This window comes from Dendrobium catenatum, unplaced genomic scaffold (assembly GCF_001605985.2).
Source record: "Dendrobium catenatum unplaced genomic scaffold, ASM160598v2 fragScaff_scaffold_853, whole genome shotgun sequence".
Lineage (NCBI taxonomy): Eukaryota > Viridiplantae > Streptophyta > Magnoliopsida > Asparagales > Orchidaceae > Dendrobium > Dendrobium catenatum.
In genome coordinates, this window is record NW_021319315.1 from 2,680,926 (window position 1) to 2,700,599 (window position 19,674).

At 33.8% G+C, this 19,674-nt stretch overlaps 1 protein-coding gene across 2 annotated transcripts; it reads left to right on the forward strand.

Moving 5' to 3' along the window:
• Window positions 1-6,549: 6,549 nt before the first annotated feature.
• Window positions 6,550-18,838, forward strand: LOC110110391 (bacillibactin exporter). 2 transcript variants are annotated; one of them, XM_020841842.2, is made up of 3 exons: window positions 6,550-6,924; window positions 13,253-14,004; window positions 17,659-18,838. In XM_020841842.2, exons 1-3 carry the CDS (start codon window positions 6,628-6,630, stop codon window positions 18,170-18,172), a joined length of 1,563 nt encoding a protein of 520 aa, XP_020697501.1. In that variant the 5' UTR covers window positions 6,550-6,627; the 3' UTR covers window positions 18,173-18,838. The 2 variants fall into 2 exon arrangements, with proteins under 2 accessions (XP_020697501.1, XP_020697502.1); XM_020841843.2 differs by having other exon boundaries at window positions 17,673-17,821.
• The last annotated feature ends 836 nt before the right edge of the window (window positions 18,839-19,674 follow it).

The window sequence follows — 19,674 nt, forward strand, 5'->3', positions numbered from 1 at the left end:
CTGACCCGAATAAAAAAATGTAAATATTTGAACTTTTGTGTTTTGAACTCTTTTACATGTGTTTGAAAGTATTTTGAGTAAATGAAAAAGGTCTCTATTTATTTTGGAGTGAATTCCAGGGGTTTGAACACATTTTGGAAAAATTTTGAATTTTTTCTTTGGAGCAACGCAAATATCAGGTGTTCTGGCGTCACAATATTGTAGTGCCAGTGCCGAGGTGCTCAAAAGTGACACCACCACATTGTAGCATTGAGTTTTTGAAATTTGAACTAGCATCATAGTGTTGAGAAATTATCTGCACTTAAATATATTTTAAATTATATAATTCCATTCCATTTGGTCCTTTGGCAATTGAAGTGGAGAGAGGGAGAGGAATTTCGAGGAAATAGGAGTTTTCGGCAAGTTCATGTTAGTTTTAACCATCAGCCCACTTTAAAAGGTTATTCGGATCGAGGTAGGTCACACTATACCTATTTCAATTTTCAAAAATATATAGATTTCTCCAATTTTCTAATTAAATTTATATTTTCGTTACTAAAAAATAATAATAACTTTATACTAGTAAAATTTTCACCTCGTTATTTTTTTATATGTTATAGAGATTGAGTAAATAGTTTGAATATTTTCTAAAAAATTTATACTTTGGTTTTGAAATTTATGCCATTTTTATTAAATAAAAAATAATCTGAAATAGTGCTAACATAGTAGAAATAAAAAATAGTGCTATATTACAATTAAAGTCTTAAAATGATATTTTACATAATCTCTGATAATCTGATTATATTTTGACATTATAAATTTTTACTCAGTAGAAATTTCTATTGCCCACCCTTATAAAAGATTGTGTAATTCTGATATAAGCTCAATTGTATTTGATTGCTACACTATGATGAAATATGTATTTATATAATTTAATTATGTGCTTTATTAGTTGAGTTGAGAAGTTCTTGGATATGTTATTGTAAAAGAAGCAAAATGCTCTGGCATCTACGGACATGTTCTGGTTGTAAAATGTGCCTACAAGCATGTTCAAGTGGCAAATGCTATGTTATGGTGCCTACATGCATGTTATGATACTATAAGCACATGAGAGTTATAATGGGTCATAATCCTTTATGATTTTGTTTGGGACCTGAGAATTCTATTATGTTCTTTTCTTGTGAAATAAATTTATATTTATTCATTTGCTCTATATTATTACTTGAATATTTAATATTTGTTATTCTCTTATTTCCTTGCACGACATAGTGATTTATTATACTTCATTTAAATATATTAAAATTTTATTTAATAAAAAAATTTGATAATTTAGATCGATATTTATGACCTGTTGAGCTATTTTAGCTCACTGTAATTTTGCGTTATATTTTTAGGGTCTGAGAAATGGAAAAAGCTTCTTTATTAGCGCATTCAAAATCTAATTTGAGTACGTATAAATATTCTTCTTTGATTTTTGTACAATCATAATGAGCTTTCATTACTCTTTGCTCTGCTCATTGTTCTATCATCATATATTGTAGTATAGATATTGTATACTTATTTTGATGATTAAATGAAAGAGATTTTGTGCATGAGTTTATTTCATCACTTACAATGTTTTTTGTAACTGTAGTTTGTTATTTATTTTAAAAGTTTAAATTTGAAATATTTTCAAAACTAGATCTTGCAATTAATTTGTCCCAACTCAATATAATAGGACCTGCCCACCAATAGATCTTATGGGGTTGGATTATGACAAAGATCCGGCCAGAAGAGGATGGAGAAGCTTAAGAACCAAGGTGACTAGGGTTTCAATAGAGAAAAAACCCCTTTGTGTTCCTGAAAAGTTTTTAGGGTTTGTAGCTTTATTTTGAAAATGACTGAGCATACAGTTAATGAATGCTTTACACTTAGAGATATTTTTTAAATTTGTTGAATAGCGAAATTATCAAATATTTCTTTTATTCTTTTCGGCTTCGTCCATCCAGCACTCTATTTTTCGTGATATAGTTTCAACACAAAATTCTAACAAGTATTTTTTTGCTTTTTTTTTTATTTTCAATAATTTAATAATGCCATATACAAAGATATGGGTTCTATTGTTCAAGGAAATAGTATAAATATAAATTTAATATTTATACTATTTCCATGAGCTATAAAGCAAATAATATAAATATTAATCTTAACTATTTAAAAAATTATTTTTGTCTATTTACTCATAAACATTCATAAAATACATATATGTTAATATTATGCATGGAAATCCCTCCCAAATAAAAAAAAAATCAACCATTCATAGCAGATTTAAGGGTTGGAATTCATATATATATATATATAATGATGAAGTTAATTTTACATTTTTACCTCTATGTTGATATTGTAACAGCTACTTTCTAACTACAAGAATGATCAATTTTACTACACAGACGAGTTAATTGATTGTTTTTTAGTCTAACTCTTTATAAAGTTGCTGGAATTCTTTTATGAAATTTTCTCAGCATTTGAGTATATATGACTATTAAAAGTGTTCATTAATCGTGGTCAAGTGAAGATCTTGCTTATCTAGATAATTAGCTCAAATTTAACTTAATGGGGCAGAACTAACTTCTCTTTTGAATAACTCGTGTCCGAGTCTAAAGTTAATTGGTCAAACAAGAGCAAAAATTTTTGGCTCACTTATGTAACAAGTTGAGCTTAACAACACTTAAATGTGCTCAAATTTTACTCACTTTTACATACAAAATAAATGGTGGTTTTATACTCTAATAATGCCCATTACTAATGTTAGCTTTGTGCTTATTCTTAGTGAAATTTTTTGAGTTAAACTTTCTGATGGAAAATAGATGAATATCAATTAATTAAGAGTTTTTTTTTTTAATTATTGTTGTGTTTTGGAATATTCACGGTAACAGAGATATATAAAATTTGGCATTCAAACTTTGTACGAATATCCAGCACGCAGATAGATAAAAAGAGAGATACAATAATACTGTCAAGAATTCTTTGATAAAGAAGAAGGCTCTTCTTAAGCTTCTTAGAAGAGAAAGAGGGAGATGGAAGAGACAACTTGCAGGTAATCCTTTATTCCTTTTTCAAATGGGCTTGGTATTATCATAATAACCTATACATAGGAATTGGACACTGGTGTGGTGTCTTTGCAGGACAACTAACCTAAATCTGAATCAAAACCCAACAAATATTAAGTGACATTAGACTTTTTTACGTGAAAATCCTGAAAAGAGAAAAAATCATGGGGCATTTCCTAGTTGAAATAAATCCACTAGTGTTTGTAGTTGATTACATATGTGTCACTTCCTCTAGAGAAGGTCTAGGTCAATATAACAAATATAAATCATAACGGGCACATTACGGGGTTGAAGTTAGAAGAATCCAGTGACATGAGAGTTATTCTCAAGAGAATATTTACCTGTTCATTTGGTCAGTAGGATCGTAGGTGGGCGACGAAGGTCGGAAGGACCGTAGTCAGACAGACGAAGAAGGTTCGAGGGATCATAGTCAGGCAACTGAATGATGTCAGAGGGATCGTAGTCGGTGAGCAATGATGGTTGGAGGGCTCATAGTTGGTGGGCGAGGGTGATAAGAGGGATCATAGTCAACAGACGATCATGGTATGAGAAACTGGGCGACAGTGGTCGAAGAGTCCGCAGTTGGCGGGCCACGATGATCCAACAACAGTCAATGGATGAGCAGAGGTTCGACAGAGATCAGTTGATGAGTAGTGGCTCGACTACTATTGGTGAATGGATAGTGGTCGGTCGGCAGTCATCAAATGATCAGAGGTCCGATGACCATCAGTAGTCGGTCGATGGTCCATCGGTAGTCGACGAAAGTTCATCGGCTATGGTGCCTGGGTAGAACTCTAGGATCATTGAAGCCTCAGAGCTCTCTCCAATCTTTAGCCAAAAGTCCCCATCATGTTGAGAGTTTCTATTTATAGATTTTTGTGAATGGTACGCCATATAAATATGGACAAGATCTAGAGCTGATTCGGAGTGCTCCATCAGACGATCCATAATGATTCCCTCAATCATGGAATATTTTTCAAGCATTTATGTGCCTTAATGATGTCATAATTAAGAGATAATAGGCATATTGGATTTGTCTTGTCAAGCTGCTCGATTTGACTATAAGCATGTCATATTGAGATATCACATGATCTTCCAATTGATGCTTGGAAGCTTCCAAATATATTTCGATCCCTTAATTTAGATCCATTTGGACTCGAATTTGACAGATTTTGATGTTGCTTGGTTTGTCTCATTGAGATATTCAATTTGACTATAAGTTTACTAAAATTGGAGTTCAAATGATCCTGTATTTAATTTTAAAAATTTTCAACTTGAATATACCTCGAGATTTGTGCTGATTTAAGACGATTTTTGATGACGTATCAATTATAACTTCTAATAATCTTCTAAAATACCTAAAATGCTTCTAAAATGTGCCCCATCATATGTATCTCTACCAGATATATTAGAATAAGAAAAATTAAAAATGTCTAAAATAAAAAATGGGAATATATTTGTGGATGTGTGAAGGAAGCTCATAAATATAATTTTATAAATACATATTAAACATTTCCAACTAGACTTTATAAGAAAATATATTGCTAATTTATTTCATGTTGCTAAATTTTATGCATTAAACCTATTTTGTTTATCATCTAAACATTTTCATGATTTCAAATTACTGCTCTTTATAGTGCATGTTGATGAGATTTTAAATGATAAATTACATAATAACGTATCAATAAAAAATATATAGAAAAATAAGATTAAAGTATTTTGAATAAAATTAGATTAGAATAACTTTTAAATTTATTGATTTTATTTTAAAACAAATATAATAATTAATTAATAAATTAATTTTTATAACTTTTTATTTCAAAATAAATCCAACTATATTAATGGGATGTTTGGTTGCAAGGGAATGAGTGAAAATGAAATACGCGCTTTACTTCTTTTTTTTCTTATAAGTAAGATGAATGTAATATAAATGGTAAAGGACAATTTTTAAAATTAAATATCATCTTAATCATAATTAAGTGATTAACCAACATTTTAAAAAATTTAAAACTCGGAAAGGATAAGTCGCCCATTAAACGGGCGACTTACCCTATTTACTTTATCCCCTCCCGACTCCTCAGTTCATGCCCTATATTCGCGAACGAGAGCAGCCGACGGGAGTGGGAGTTCGCGAACGAAGAGCAGAGCCGACGGGTAAGCTTCTTTGTAATTTCTTGTATTTTTTTTTTTTTTTTAAATTGCATTCATTTAGTAGCCTTCTTCGTTAGAGTGTATTATGTTAAAAGTTCATGTGTGATTTAGTGCTAAGACTTAAGATTTGTATGTGAGATGTGTTTTTGCAAAAGATTGAAGATAACTTTGATTTTTAGATAATACTTTGTTGTTGCTACGATTTGTTTGGGTAAATGTAGAATGATATTATTTTGAGAGATATATTTTTGGGTAAATATATTTTTGTAATAATTAGAGTCTTAGGAAGTTAGAGGGATTAAAAGAAATTTTTTAATAAAAGTATATTTTCAAAATAATATTTTAAATATATTTTCTAAAAGAAACTTATTTTTTATAATACAAACGATCGTAGATGGAGTAATGTGACTGCAAAACCATGTTATTTTTTTATTTTTTATTTTTTTACAATGTAAATGCTATTATATTTTGTAAAGATATGTTACAAAGTTTTTTAAAATAAAATTTTATATAGGATATCATTATCAATACGTAGTATTCCACAATGTCTGGATGGGGAGCATCGTTTGTCTTACGTATGGTAAACAGTTGTCTTTAGATGATAAATATTCACCAACATATATTAGGGGGAGGAACCAGCCCTTGCAAATGTTTGCTAAGATGAACTTAGCGCAATTGAAGATTATGATTTTGAAAGCCCTTAAATATGATATGTCGAAGTACACAACAAATTTGGTTTGTCGTCTGCCATTAGGGAATGAATTCATAGTTTCGACTGTCGAGGATGATGAGGTATGTCAAATAGTGTTATCGCATGCAATTGAGTCAGCATTGAGTACAAAAAGGCACCTGTTTAACAGACGAGTTTGGCGAGTTTAATTTTTTTCGTTGGTTAATCGCTTAATTATAATTTAAATGATACTTAGTTAAAAAATTGCCCAATTCTAAAAAGATTGTGATTGAGGTGGCAAACGACCACTGGTGGGTAGCTCCGACGTCGGGGGTGGGGTGGGCGAGACAGCGACGGTCGGAGGGCAGCATGTGGCGGTGGAGGCGGTGGCCATCATAGGTGATCAAAGACACTTGAGCGATGTAAAGTGTTCTCACTCAAATTGTACAAATATGCTTTACCTCAAAAAATGAATTAAAATAAAATATACTTTATTTAATTTACTTTATATTAGATTTATTTTTCATCCAATCAAATATTAAAAAAATAAAAAATAAAATATTTATTTCAGTTTAGATTAAATTTTATTCCATCCAAACGGCCCCTAAATTTAAGTTGAGGTTGATTTTGTTTTGAAGTGGCTGGGAATATATATATATTTTTTTAAAGTGGTCTACTTCTCTACTTTCCATAACAAGGCGGTAACAGCCATCGTCATCGTCGTAGTCGGCGACGGCGGTTATGTCAACGATGGGGGCGGAAAGATGCACTCTAGTGCTAGTAAATTTAGCCGGAATCATGGAACGCGCCGACGAGGCGCTGCTTCCGGCCGTGTACAAGGAGGTCGGGGAGGCGCTGAACGTGACACCTTCGGGATTGGGCATCCTCACACTTTTACGATCGTTCGTGCAGTCGGCGTGTTACCCGCTCGCTATGTACATGGCTGTAAGGCACAATCGGACACATGTGATCGCCATTGGAGCCTTCCTTTGGGCGGCGGCTACTTTCCTCGTTGCTTTCTCCTCAACTTATTGGGAGGTATCGCCCTTAACTTTTTCGGATCTAAATTTGTTTGGATTCGTGACTTACATGTTCGGTATATTAGGCCATGGAAATAGAAGGGAAGGGCTCGGTTTTAAGGCATTATAATGGATCGTAGTTTCTTTTTATGGTTGGACTGAGTGCATTGCAATTCTTCTTGCAAGGGGGTAACGTAAGTGAATGTAATTAGGGTTTTTGCTATGAGGTATTGAGGGAGATTCTAACTGGAAGGGCTTTTTTGAAATTAAGTTGTTTTGCTTGTTGTTGCATATTTACTTGGTTTGTTTTATTATTACTTTTTTAATGCATTTGGCGGTTTTATAGAGTGGATGTTCTTAATGAGATTAGGTTTTTGTCGGGAAGATCGAGTAATGCTTGGCTTGGTATATGGAAAAGAACAGAGATATCAGGATGTAGATTTAATATTTGCGGCATTGAAGTGATTTTTCTGAATGTCAACGTTTGTTGCTTACATTTGCTTTGTGAGGTTAAAGTGATATAATGTTAGTCATCTTGGGCTTTTGTTTTTTACGAGGATTTTGAGTTGATTTTCTTTTCTTGTTCCACTGAGTATTATTTAGAACTTTTTATTAGAAACGTGTGATGAATGGATATGGATGTGGTTTGTTTAGAGTTAGAGGAGCATGATCTGATATTCTGATTCGTAGCAGATTTATAGTACCTTGAGTTGGTTCTGTGGTTAATTTGCATGCTAGTCTTTTCCCCTTTCTTTCTTTGTCTTGTTTCCACCAAATATCAATCAGTATTTTGTCTTTTCGTAAGGATACTTAATGCTGTTTGGATTTTAACTCATTACTTTTGTTATGCTAACCAATAATTTAAAATAGATAATTTTAGGATAAGCACAATTATTTGTTGTTTTTGGGCAAAATTATGTTTTGAAGATTGCTACAAACTTTGTTCTTGTGAAGAGCTCCCAGTTTTTTATATTTGAAGAACCTCCTTAAACTCCTTTAAATTAAACAACAAAGGGCCGGACCTATCATTAGGCAAATGCTTTTGGATGGTGCATTAGTCCGTAGAGGAAGGGTCGGCTGCAAGTGCATTTTGTGTGCGTAAATTGTGGTCATTAGTTGAATCAAATCGAGGTGGAATAGTTTGGTGAAAGAATTAGAGGAAGAGAATGACAAAATTTAATCAAAATTAATATTTTTATGTTTGCCGTGTACTACTATCTTGATGTTTTACAAGCGCAATGGTACTAGAAATATTATGACAATTTCGAAGGCATGTAAGAAGATACTCATTTGATGAGCATTCAATTGAAAATTTTCTGGTATTAAATAATTCTTCTTTGTTTATTCTCTCTTTTGTATCATTCTCTCTTTTGTTTCGTTGAGAGATTCGTGATTTATCTTTACATGAGTGACAATGCTTATGCAAGGCAGCTAGTTTTGGCAAGTTGAAGTTAAGGATACATGTTGTGATTAGAAATTTAATACGAGTTAGGCATGTATGAGACCTTACAAAGAATCATATTACTTTGAGTTCTCTTAGTCAAGCAGGTTTCCAATTCTCATTAGTTGTTAAAGTTCTTAAAGTTTGGAAGGTTGATGCTGGTTGTGATGGGGACATCAGCTCGTGGAAAGTTTATCAGAGGCGTGGCCGCCGATCTACGGCCACGATCGAGTCTTTATATTTCTGAGTTATTCATGTATTTTCTACTTTCGCGTATTTGTTTTATTATTTTCCAGTTGTACCCTTTGAGTGGGAACAGTATGTAAGCCCAGAGGGCAAGTTTGTCTTTTATTATCTTGAGTCATTTGTACTTGGCTATTTATAGCCTCATGCCTTATGTTTGAAGTTAATGAATGATTGATTACAAATTTTCTTCTTGCATGAGTTCTTGTGAGAGCTTGAGAGTTCTAATGGAGAGAGATCCCTAGGAAAGGGAGATTGGCGCAATACCCATCAACTTTGATAAGTCGGGTTCATGGTTCTTTCCCCTACCTCTTTCCCCTTTCCCTTTCCCTAGCCGCTGGATTTTCCCCACTCACCCGAGCCCACTTCCTCCCCCTTCAACCCCACGGCCAAATCCCCACCTAGCTGCCGGATTTCCCCACTCACCCGAGCCCACTTCCTCCCCCTTCAACCCCACGGCCAAATTCCCATACCCGAAACCCCTATACCACCGATCCCACCTCCCTAGCCGCCGGCCCAGTCCACCCCCAACCCCTTTCCCCTTGAAGTTTCCTAGTTGGGTTGATGACTAAATTGGGATGATTTTGAAATTCAAATCCTTTGAATTTGAAATAAAAAATCTTTCCCAATTTAACTACTCTATTTTAGGAAAGTATTTGAATGAGATCCCTTTGAATATTTTTATTCATTTGGATTTAAATTAAAACTTTTCTAATCCCAAAACTTAAATTAGGAAGACTTAATTAACCTCTCCAACATGCATGCCGCCGGCCCCCTCCCATGCCCCATTAAGACTCATTTAATTATGTCCTAAAACCTATCCCTCACTTAGGAAATAATTTCTAATCCCTTAATTCCCTCTTGGCCGAAATCCCCTAGATCCCTCTTTGGATTAATTTGTTTCTAAAAGTAATATCCTTACTTTGGAAATAGATCTCAATCCCCTCTCCCCCTCCTCCTAGCTGCTGGCCCCATCCCTGTTTCCCGCCCCTCTCTCTCTCCAATCTCCCCTCTCCCACATTAACCCCACTTGAATTGAAGCCATACCTCTCCCTCTAAATTCCCTATCTCCTAACATAGGAAATATGAAAATTCCTTCAGTTTTTTGGATCAAAATCTGAAACTATTCTCAGATTTTTGAAAAGAGATTTGGGAACTTTTTCCTCTCCACTTGCAAGAGAAACTTCTTTCTCTTCGGCAACCTTCAAGAACATTAGCAAGACGAAAGGAGATTTGCCTCCTAGCTCCCATGAATGGCGGATCCCGCAACTGAATACGGCTTAACTCGGGACGAGGACGGGTTCACCGATATTTTACGATCAACTTTCTTCGACGTGAATCCAAGGGTTGATCATACCGTCGAGGACTACTTGGAGCGTATTCTGGACACCTTAGTGGAAGCAATCGATGAGCACTTCGAAGGCGTCGAGTGGAGGATCTCCACCACTCCTTGACGGGAGGTTCTCTTTTCCCCTTTTCATTATATTTCTCTAGTCTAACTCTATCTTGTGCTTGATTGTAGTCACAAAGACGACTCCCCCTACTACTGCTAAGCTTAGTAAACGTAGGGTTTTGAGCATGCCTCTTTGCTAACTAATTTCATTGTTAGATTAGGGATTGTATATGAAACTTCTATTATGGAATCATGTTGTTTTCTAACTTGTTTTGAAAGTTTCAAAGCTCTTGTTTTGTGATTTAGCCTAAGCAGGTGTGATCCCTTATTCGTTTTGATTTGTCGTTCAAACTGCTAATTAGTTATTTCACTTTTATTCTAATCAAGGATTGTTCAACTTCCTGATCATTTGATTGCATTCATACGTAGTCCTGCATCAGGTTGTCATATAAGAAAAGGGAGTTTGTGAACTCTATGCATTATGGGATGCAAATTTAAGTGAATTTACTTATATTTAATCATCCTATGTATTAGAGTATCATGATTTGGGGAAACAGATAAATGTTAGCTTCTTGATTGAGGCTATTGCTTAGGAATAGATAGGTCACAAATTGAGGGGAGACCATTAAAGATGATCAAATAGATCAAGCCCATATTGTACAGTCTATCCTAACTCCACATCATACCATTGCATCAATCAGAGTATTGGGACAACTACATTGGGATATAAATATTTAGTGAAAATATCCTTTCAATGTCAGTGGATCCACTAGTGTTTAGTAAATTTGCATCAAAAGTCCTAATTGTTAAGTTTAGACATCATTTAGGCTTGTTAAAGTTGTGTAATGTATAGTCTATCAGAGCTTTGTGAGTCTAAAGAGCTTGATTTAAAGAGAAGTCATATAGGAGATTCAAGTTATTGCCAATTTATTGAGTAAGCGATAGATTTTTTTTTAACTTTTGGCTTATTTATTTTTTTAAGGATAAGTAAAACATAAAATAAATTAAAAATAGCACATATTTTACATATCTCGGGTCATTGTTCAAAGCAATAGTGAAATAGATGGGGATATTATTAGTATAATTAAAGTTGGATGGTTGAAGTGGAGGAATGAATTGGGCATGTTTTATGATAGAAAAGTACCCCTCAAAATTATACAAAAATTCTATAAGATTGTGGTGAGACCTACAAAGCTTTATGGCGAAAAATGTTGACCCTTGAAATAGAAGCATAAAATTAAGTTAAGTGTTGTAGAGATGAGGATGCTCTAGTGGATGAGTGATTTTACACTTAGAGACATAATGCAAAACGAATATATACATGGAAAGGTTAGAGTAGCTCTAGCGGTAGATAAGATTAGAGAGAGTTGTCGTAGATGGTTTAGCACATAAAACAATGGCCTTCCGATGGCCTTTTTTAGGAGAGTAGATGTGTTAGATTTGGCCTATATTAAGAAAGGTAGAGGTAGAGTTAAAAATGCTTGGTTAGAAAATAATTAAAGTTAACATTTTTATTAGATTAATGAGAATTTTACTCTTTGTAGGTCACAATGGAGAAAAAGAATTCATGTAGCCGACCCCAAGTAGTACGATAAAGGCTTGATATTGTTATTGTTGTTGTTGCAAGCAAAACATTTAATATAAATAGTTTCAGGCTAACCATAATTTATCATTAGATTGTTGAAAGTTTGTTATAACTTTTCTATTTTGATTTGCAATAACTTCTTTAAACTCATATAAATAGGAGAGCATAGAGTTAGACTTATTATTAGGGTGAGTGTTTTTGGTTGGTGGATCGATGGCCTTACAAAGGGTCGATGGTGAGTATACTTGACGTGCAGGAAAAGTGACTCACGATAAGGATTATATAAGACTAGCTGCTGAAATAAAAAGTGGGATATAATTTAGAGAAAAAATGAGATAGTGAGAAAGAGAGAATTTTTTTTTTCTATGATCATGGAGTAATATATTTCTATGATGCAAGAATTGTGTTTCCAGAATTGTCATAGCAATTCCATAGACATGTAAAAGATACCCTTTTGAGGAGCACTTAAGTGATTTTTTTTTTTTTTTAGTTGTATCTTCTTTGGTTATGATTTTTTTTTGGCTTTAGAGATTTGAACTTCTCTTTTTTTATTAGATTGCGTGTACTTAAGTTTGGACAATAATTTTTTTTTTTATACCTCATTTATTTGAACACTTGTGTATTTTTTTCTATATTAGATCAGTTACTCTCATCTTTTGTGAACCTAGTCTTTTTTTAGCCAAATCATGTAATTCTTGATTTTTTGCGGTGCTTGGTCTCTTTATTGCTATTTTTTGTGCTCATCATATTTGTTTTGGTAGGTGCTTCTTCATAAGAAGTTAGTTTTCTTCTAACAGATGCTTGAGGAGGTACAAAATGTTAGTCAAGAAGGGTTTGTTCAGGACAACTTTCTATCAACTTTGCTTTTCAAATAGTAACCGCACTAGCATTTAGCTTATAGTTTTTCTATTGCATTTATTTATTTATTTATTTTTGTGTAGAACAATTTTCCTTCGTTTATCTCATTAGAATTCTAATAATGCGACTGTGTTCTGTAGTTCCTCAATCTATGTTTTAATAATTATATTGATATTAAAAATATATATATTATATCTCTTGCAACCATTTCACAACTGATTTTACAGACAACTGTGCTTGCCCTAAATAAGACATTAAGAATCATGATTTTGAATAAAAAAAATTATATTGACTATAAAAATACATATAAAAGGATTTGAAACACTTCAGTGTTGATGCTATTAAAGATATAGTGTAGTTATTATTATTGTAAGTTGTAAGTTATTATTAAGTGATCAAAGAATTTTTAATTGTTCGTGCATTCATTTGTGTATGTAAATTCTATTGACAATGCCCGAAGATCACGTTTTCATCTTCTTAAACATCGTCCTTAGTCAAACTGTATGGGCTAGTATGAGGTAAATGAGCACAACATGCAAATTTCGGCTATAATGAATATAACATCCACCCATATATCGGTAATTCAAATAGTTCACACACGACCGTGATTAGTTAATGCAGAAACTTTGTAGGAAACGAACATAGAACAATGGCTATATTCTAATATTTTTCTTATTTATACTTTCTAGGAAACGCACAGAACAAACTTTATTTTTACGCAGTTACTGTTCATTAATTTAGAAATTCCCACTATCAAACTATGGGCTTGATTCATTCATTTTGTTCATAATGGCTAGCATATTTTTCACAGCAAGTTGTATTTTCAGATTGCATTCTCAAGAGCCTTGAATGGCATAGGGTTAGCCTTGGTGACACCAGCAATCCAGTCCCTTGTTGCAGACTCCACTGATGACAATAACCGTGGTTCAGCTTTTGGATGGTTGCAATTGACTTCCAATATAGGTTCTATACTTGGTGGTTTCATCTCTCTCCTACTAGCATCAACTACATTCATGGGAATTGATGGCTGGAGAATTTCCTTCCATCTTATTGGAATCATAAGTGTAATTGTTGGAATATTAGTCCGCTTTTATGCAGTTGATCCCCATTTTTCTAATAGTACAAGTCCAGGTGGCGTCCCCCCTTCATCCTACTCTATAGCTTCTGAAGTCAAAAATCTTCTTAAGGAAACGAAATCTGTCATTAAAATTCCATCGTTTCAGATCATTGTAGCCCAGGGAATCACTGGAACCTTCCCATGGTCTGCCCTGGCATTTGCACCGATGTGGTTAGAGCTTATTGGGTTTTCTCATGGTGCTACTGCAGTTCTTATGGCTATGTTTGTCGTCGCAAACTCACTTGGAGGATTAATTGGTGGAAAATTGGGAGATTTTCTTGCAGTGCGCTTACCAAACTCTGGAAGGATAATATTGTCACAGATAAGTTCTGGCTCAGCTATCCCATTTGGAGCTTTGTTGTTGCTGGGATTGCCTGATGACCCTTCCTCAGGAGTGGCGCATGCTATTGTTTTGTTCACCATGGGATTGAGCATATCGTGGAATGCTGCTGCCACGAACAAGTATGTTATATTTCTTCGATTCTACATTTATAGTGAACTTTTGATTCTATTGAAATAAATTTACAGCAATGAGGATTCTTTAGATAAATCCTAACCTTGAATTTTTTTTCCTAAATAAAATTATTGGGATGACTTAAGTGCTGTGATGAATAAAATAAATTGTGCAATTATGATTACTAAAAAATGCTTTACAATGGGCCTTCTATTCTCTTTTTTTTTTTGTGTTCTAATGTAAGATGCTCTTAGATATAGTTTTTTTGTCCCTTTGGTGCCTAGTGAGTAATTTTGAGGTTTATAGGTTGATAGCCTATAATTTCCCCTGTGAAATATCATTGAATAAAATCAAATTTGATATTTTATAGAGCTAGATAAGTGTCATGTGCCGTGGCCTAACCTGAAAGAGTTTGCTTGGATGCCACAACTTAGTCTTTATATGATGAACAGTGCTTAGAGGTTTAGGGTGTAGAGTATTAGGCAAGGATTTAGGGGTTTATTGAAGAGCTTAGTAGGGCTTATGGTTTTGTGGGTTTGTATAATTTAGTTTTTAATGGTTCTAAAGAACACTTTAAAAGATCAAAATTAAAAAAAAGTGATATATAATTGGGATTTATCAAAAAAAAATCACTTTATAGAAGTTGCTAAAATTAAACTTTTAGCCCATGTGAGTTACATCTGTTGTAACGGAACCGCTAAATTTAATATAAAGCGTCTCCATGATTGAGGTATGATACGCCGCAAACACAAAAGAGATGGATAAAAGTAGAAACAAAGACACTATAATTTACATGGTTTGACTTGAACTAAGCTTAAGTCCATAAGACAGGAGGATCTGATCATCATTTAGGAAGCCACAAATGATTTACAATAAAAAACACTCACTTGTCCCTCCCAATATCTGAGTACATCCTCGATCAACAAATAATAAGCTCAAAAACACCCTTACAAGTTACAATTATGTTTACCTTACAACAAGATGATAACTTCGTTATTGACTTGAAGAAACTGAGATATCCTCCCCTCTTTTATCCGTTAAACAGTCTCAAGCTTTAATGCCATAAGGTATCTCTTCTTCAGTCACGTGCACCATGAAAATTTAGCATAGAGGATGTGTCTAAGCCACCAGTTCGCAAAAGAAAAAAAAATCCTAGTTGTTGAGAGGGTATATAGAAACTGAGGATTCGAGTTACAAAAATTAAGGATTCTTCCCTTGTGCATGCAAATTGAGAGAAAATTGCATGTGAACTAGAGAGCTTTCATTGATCTCATCACATGCCAACCTTAATCTTAAGAACTCGTCAATCCCAATCCTACGAAATCCAATGCAATATTTCCAAAGAAAAAATTCCAAGGTACTCAGATATTCGATTAATCTATTATTCATAAATTGAGAATGTTATTGGTATAACATATTTTAAGCTGCACCTTTTTTGCTAGAAAAAGGGCACCTCGAATGGGGATGAATTGTGTGTGCAATTCTATACTTTGGACTTATTTCAAAATCTTCGAACTCAAGACATATATAACACACACAACTTAAGATATTGTCGTAGGAATCTATGTAGAAGCTTAATGATTGGATAAGTAAAGCACAAAACTAAATACAGCTTGCAAAGTTAGACTAAGGTGTATGATGAAAAATTGAGGAAGTAAATGAGTCTATGATTTATTCAACATTAATGTAAAACTCAATAGAATAAGCTATTCTAATTAATTCATTAACACCAAGCTATCACACAAAAATCTACACACAAGATAAACTTTGGGGATCAAAATGTATTTAAAATATTTAAAGCACAATTAGATGTGTTAACTCAAAAATCAGGCATGTAAGTTTAAACTATTGTTCAACCTTAGGCAGGGGTGGAACCGGCCTTGATTCTTAGGCGGCGGCGGCGGGGGGGGGCAATTGCCTAAGAACTCCTATAAAATAAAGAGTAAAAAAAGGATGGAGGGGAACAAATTACCTAAATATCTATGTAATAAACAATTGCACCCCCCCCTCCCCCGGGGACTAGGTGGCTCCGCCCTTGGCCTTAAGGTGGGGTTTAAAATTAGATTTGACCATTTTAGAAGAGAGATTTGACTAGTCTAAAAGAGTAATTAGGTGAGGTTGTAGTGGTCCTTGTGGCGTGGATACCATATAGACATCATAGGAAAAAAGTTGGACAAACCTAAATTTGAATGGGTTCAGTTAGCTTAAGTTGACCATTTAAACAAGAGAATTTTGATCAAGATTAAATTGGTTGACTAGGTGAGGCTTTAGTGGTCCAGTTGATACTGTCTTATGACTCTCAAGGTTCATGGTGGATATAGCCTATTCACATTGGATGAGGCCTAATTTAGCTAGTCGATATGAGTATATCTAATTTAGGAAGTTCTTATTCAAAGGTTGACCAGTGGTGAAATAGGTTGACCCCGATAAACTTTAGTGAATCCCTTAAGATTTTGGGTCAGGTAGTCAACTAGGATCTAACCTAAATTTCAAAATTTAAAGAATAACTACTCCAAGCCTAAATAGGCTAAGAGTTGACTCGGTCTATCCTAATGGGGTTAGGGCTAACCTAAGGAGGCTCATTGGGCCAAGCCATAAAGAATGAGTCCTAACATCTCTAGTAAGGCTCAGATAAAGCTGGGTTCACCTAGGTTTTGCACTAAACTAAGAGGATGAATAGGACTGATTGCTATGCTAGCAAAATGAATATAGGTAGATCTAATATGGGCTAGGACAAGGATAAATAGTTATGTGCTCTGCTAAAAATGATGCCAACATATGAACCTTTTATAGCTGTGATCTATTGGTAGGATAGGATATATTTGTGTTAGCAGGCGTACAAAAATATTAGATATGAAATCTAACTTGTTAGAGCATATATCCTAGTAGGTTCCAAAAGATTTATATATAAAATAAAAGCACATTATGCCAGTTGTAAAAATTCAATAAATATAAAATGCATTATATTGATAGTTTTTTCTTCTACAAAAGAAAGAAAAAATAAACTTTATAAAAAGTGTCAGTTTAAGCAAATTAATTGTAAAATATATATTTTAGTTATCTCTTCTAAAATTGAAGTCACTTTTAAATTTTTTAAGTGTTCTGCAGCATCACCATTCCATCATTATTATTTCACTTAATTCATGACGGATATGTTTGCTATATGTGTTCTTTATTTCTCCCACAATATTTTTGACACACATTGGATATATGTCGAGCATATGTAATTTCTTGCATGAACTTTGATATTATAAAACTTCGGTCCATCATAGTTAGCAGCTTGGAGCTATGCTTGAAGAAAATATTCTGGGTTTTCTTAGATTCTAGGTGTTGAGCTACTCATGTAGAATGTATGATTTGTATAGTAATAAAATGGCATGGTATAGCGGGAAGTTTTACCCTATATCCTCTTTTCATTTGAGGAATGAACTTATGCAAGTTGTTCTTTCTCTCTCTCTCTATTATCTAGTGACCTGCTTGACAAAGCCGGGCTTTTCCTGTAGCTAGAGAGTATTCCTAGCTTCCCTTTATTGTTATCTTTTATTTCTTTGCACTACGGTTTTCTTGAAACTGGAAGACAAGTATATTAAGTTCCTGCCTTGGAGATTAATCACTGCCATTTCTTACAATTATCAAATTGGCATTCTTCACTGTACTTGCAGTCCTATATTTGCAGAGATTGTCCCTGAAAAATCACGGACAAGCATCTATGCGCTGGATAGAACCTTTGAGACAGTCTTATCATCGTTTGCCCCTCCTGTTGTTGGCCTTTTAGCTGAGCATTTTTATGGCTACAAACCAAATCCATCTGGATCAAACAAGGATATCAGCATTGAGATTGACAGAGAGAATGCTACCTCCTTGGCTAAGGCTCTCTATACTGCAATAGCAATTCCAATGTTTCTCTGCTGTATTATTTACTCCTTCCTTTACTGCACCTATCCAAGGGACCGGGAGAGGGCTAGAATGCATTCCTTGTTGGAGTCCGAAATGCTGCAATTAGATTTGAAGATATCTGTAGATCAAATTGAATCAGAGCCATTCCAGAAAGAAGAGCTTGCGATTGGCAGGCCCTATGAAGAGGAAGAACATGAAGCTGCTGCAGATGATGAAAGAAGGCTACTATTTAGACTGGATTCTTCAAGAGGTGCAAAAGAGACCGATGGTATTTCTTGACATCTTATTCTCAGATTAAGTTGCAAGTTTTCTTATCTCCCAGAAAGCTTTTGATTGTTTTAAAAGTACATTTTAAAAGCTCAAAATCAAGGATATTTCATTGAAAAATTCATTAACAAAATATTGAAAGAGAAAAATGGTTCTCTTCACGGTGAATGTTCCTCATGCTAGCATTTTCATTCATTTCTTTTTTTTTTCTTTTCTTGTCTCGTTTGTTTATATGAATGTAAAGATTACTACAGACTGCAGAGAGAGCTTTTATGTATCAAGTAAAGTGCATTTACTTGGTATTACAATACTCTTCTATTGATATAATCCATAATATAGAAGATTAACATACATGTAAATTTGGTTATGCTTGTATTCCACTGTAATAGAACCATATTAAGCCTTCTTTTCTTAATTACTGTGCTAACTGGATTATTTAATTACATTGCCCCAACTGAGAATTTTGTTTCTGTTGATAATTATCAAAGCCTTATTTTCAGTTAAAATCAACTCTCCAGTTTTCAGGAGTTGAATAATCCCTGCCAGGATAAAATCATAATGACAACTTGAATGATCCTGTCCAAGTCTCTCTGTCGAATGTAGACATCAAAGAGAAATATATATAAGCTGAGAAAGAATTGTTGCCTATTGGTCAAAGAAAATTATTTCTCTAGACATTTTAAGAGACATTGTTCATCATTTTCAAAAAATAATTTTTTTTTTATAAAAACATTTGAATTAAAATTTTTATACTGTAAAAAATAATAAAAAAATTGTCTCAAACGAAACCTTCTAGACACAATTTTAAAATTAGGTCAAGAGACCTTAACCTACATCATATCAAGATAAATTTGAATGCAATCCATTTTATGCTAAGATTAACGCATATCTTTGATATCATATATTACATATATTTTTCTTATCCATAAACAATTTATGTTAAGATTATGATTTTTTTTTCCGTTAATCAGATAAGTGGAGAGGATCAGTCGCCCAAGCCCAGGCCATGCATGCACTTCAAGTTCTTAGTTGGGATAGCCATATGTATGTGCAGCTAGCACATCAAAATTTTGTACTAAAAGATTGCTTTAAGAAGCAGTATGAAAGCTGTCTCAAACAAAATTTAATTTTTGAGCAAAATGAAGATCGGCGAGCCCTAAACAAGCACGAAAAAATTATCGTAATTAAACCATTTTGAGTTTGACTAAGGAGAGAAAGTTCAAAGATGCGGCTCAGTGTAGACTTAATCCTAACTACCCTTTATATTGATTATCTTAATATTATCCACCCTTCATAATGACCCTACTCTAGAAGACGAGCAAAAATACAAAAAGAAAATAGAATTAGGAATGCTAAATATATATTGTGTGGCCGTTGATGACAGAGATTTGCGACGATGGTAGAGTCAATGATCAAATCTAATGAAGATCAAAAAGTCAGCGTAAATATGGGTAGAGGCGACAAAGTCTTCGTTTGGAGCTTTTTTTTTTACTGTTTTATAAAGTAGTTTTTTA

Excerpts from the sequence above, each read along its gene's own strand:
- LOC110110391 (XM_020841842.2), top strand. The coding sequence starts at position 6,628 with ATGTCAACGATGGGGGCGGAAAGATGCACTCTAGTGCTAGTAAATTTA. Across the intron at positions 6,925-13,252 it reads TCTCCTCAACTTATTGGGAG|ATTGCATTCTCAAGAGCCTT; the intron begins GTATCGCCCTTA and ends TTGTATTTTCAG. Across the intron at positions 14,005-17,658 it reads AATGCTGCTGCCACGAACAA|TCCTATATTTGCAGAGATTG; the intron begins GTATGTTATATT and ends CTGTACTTGCAG.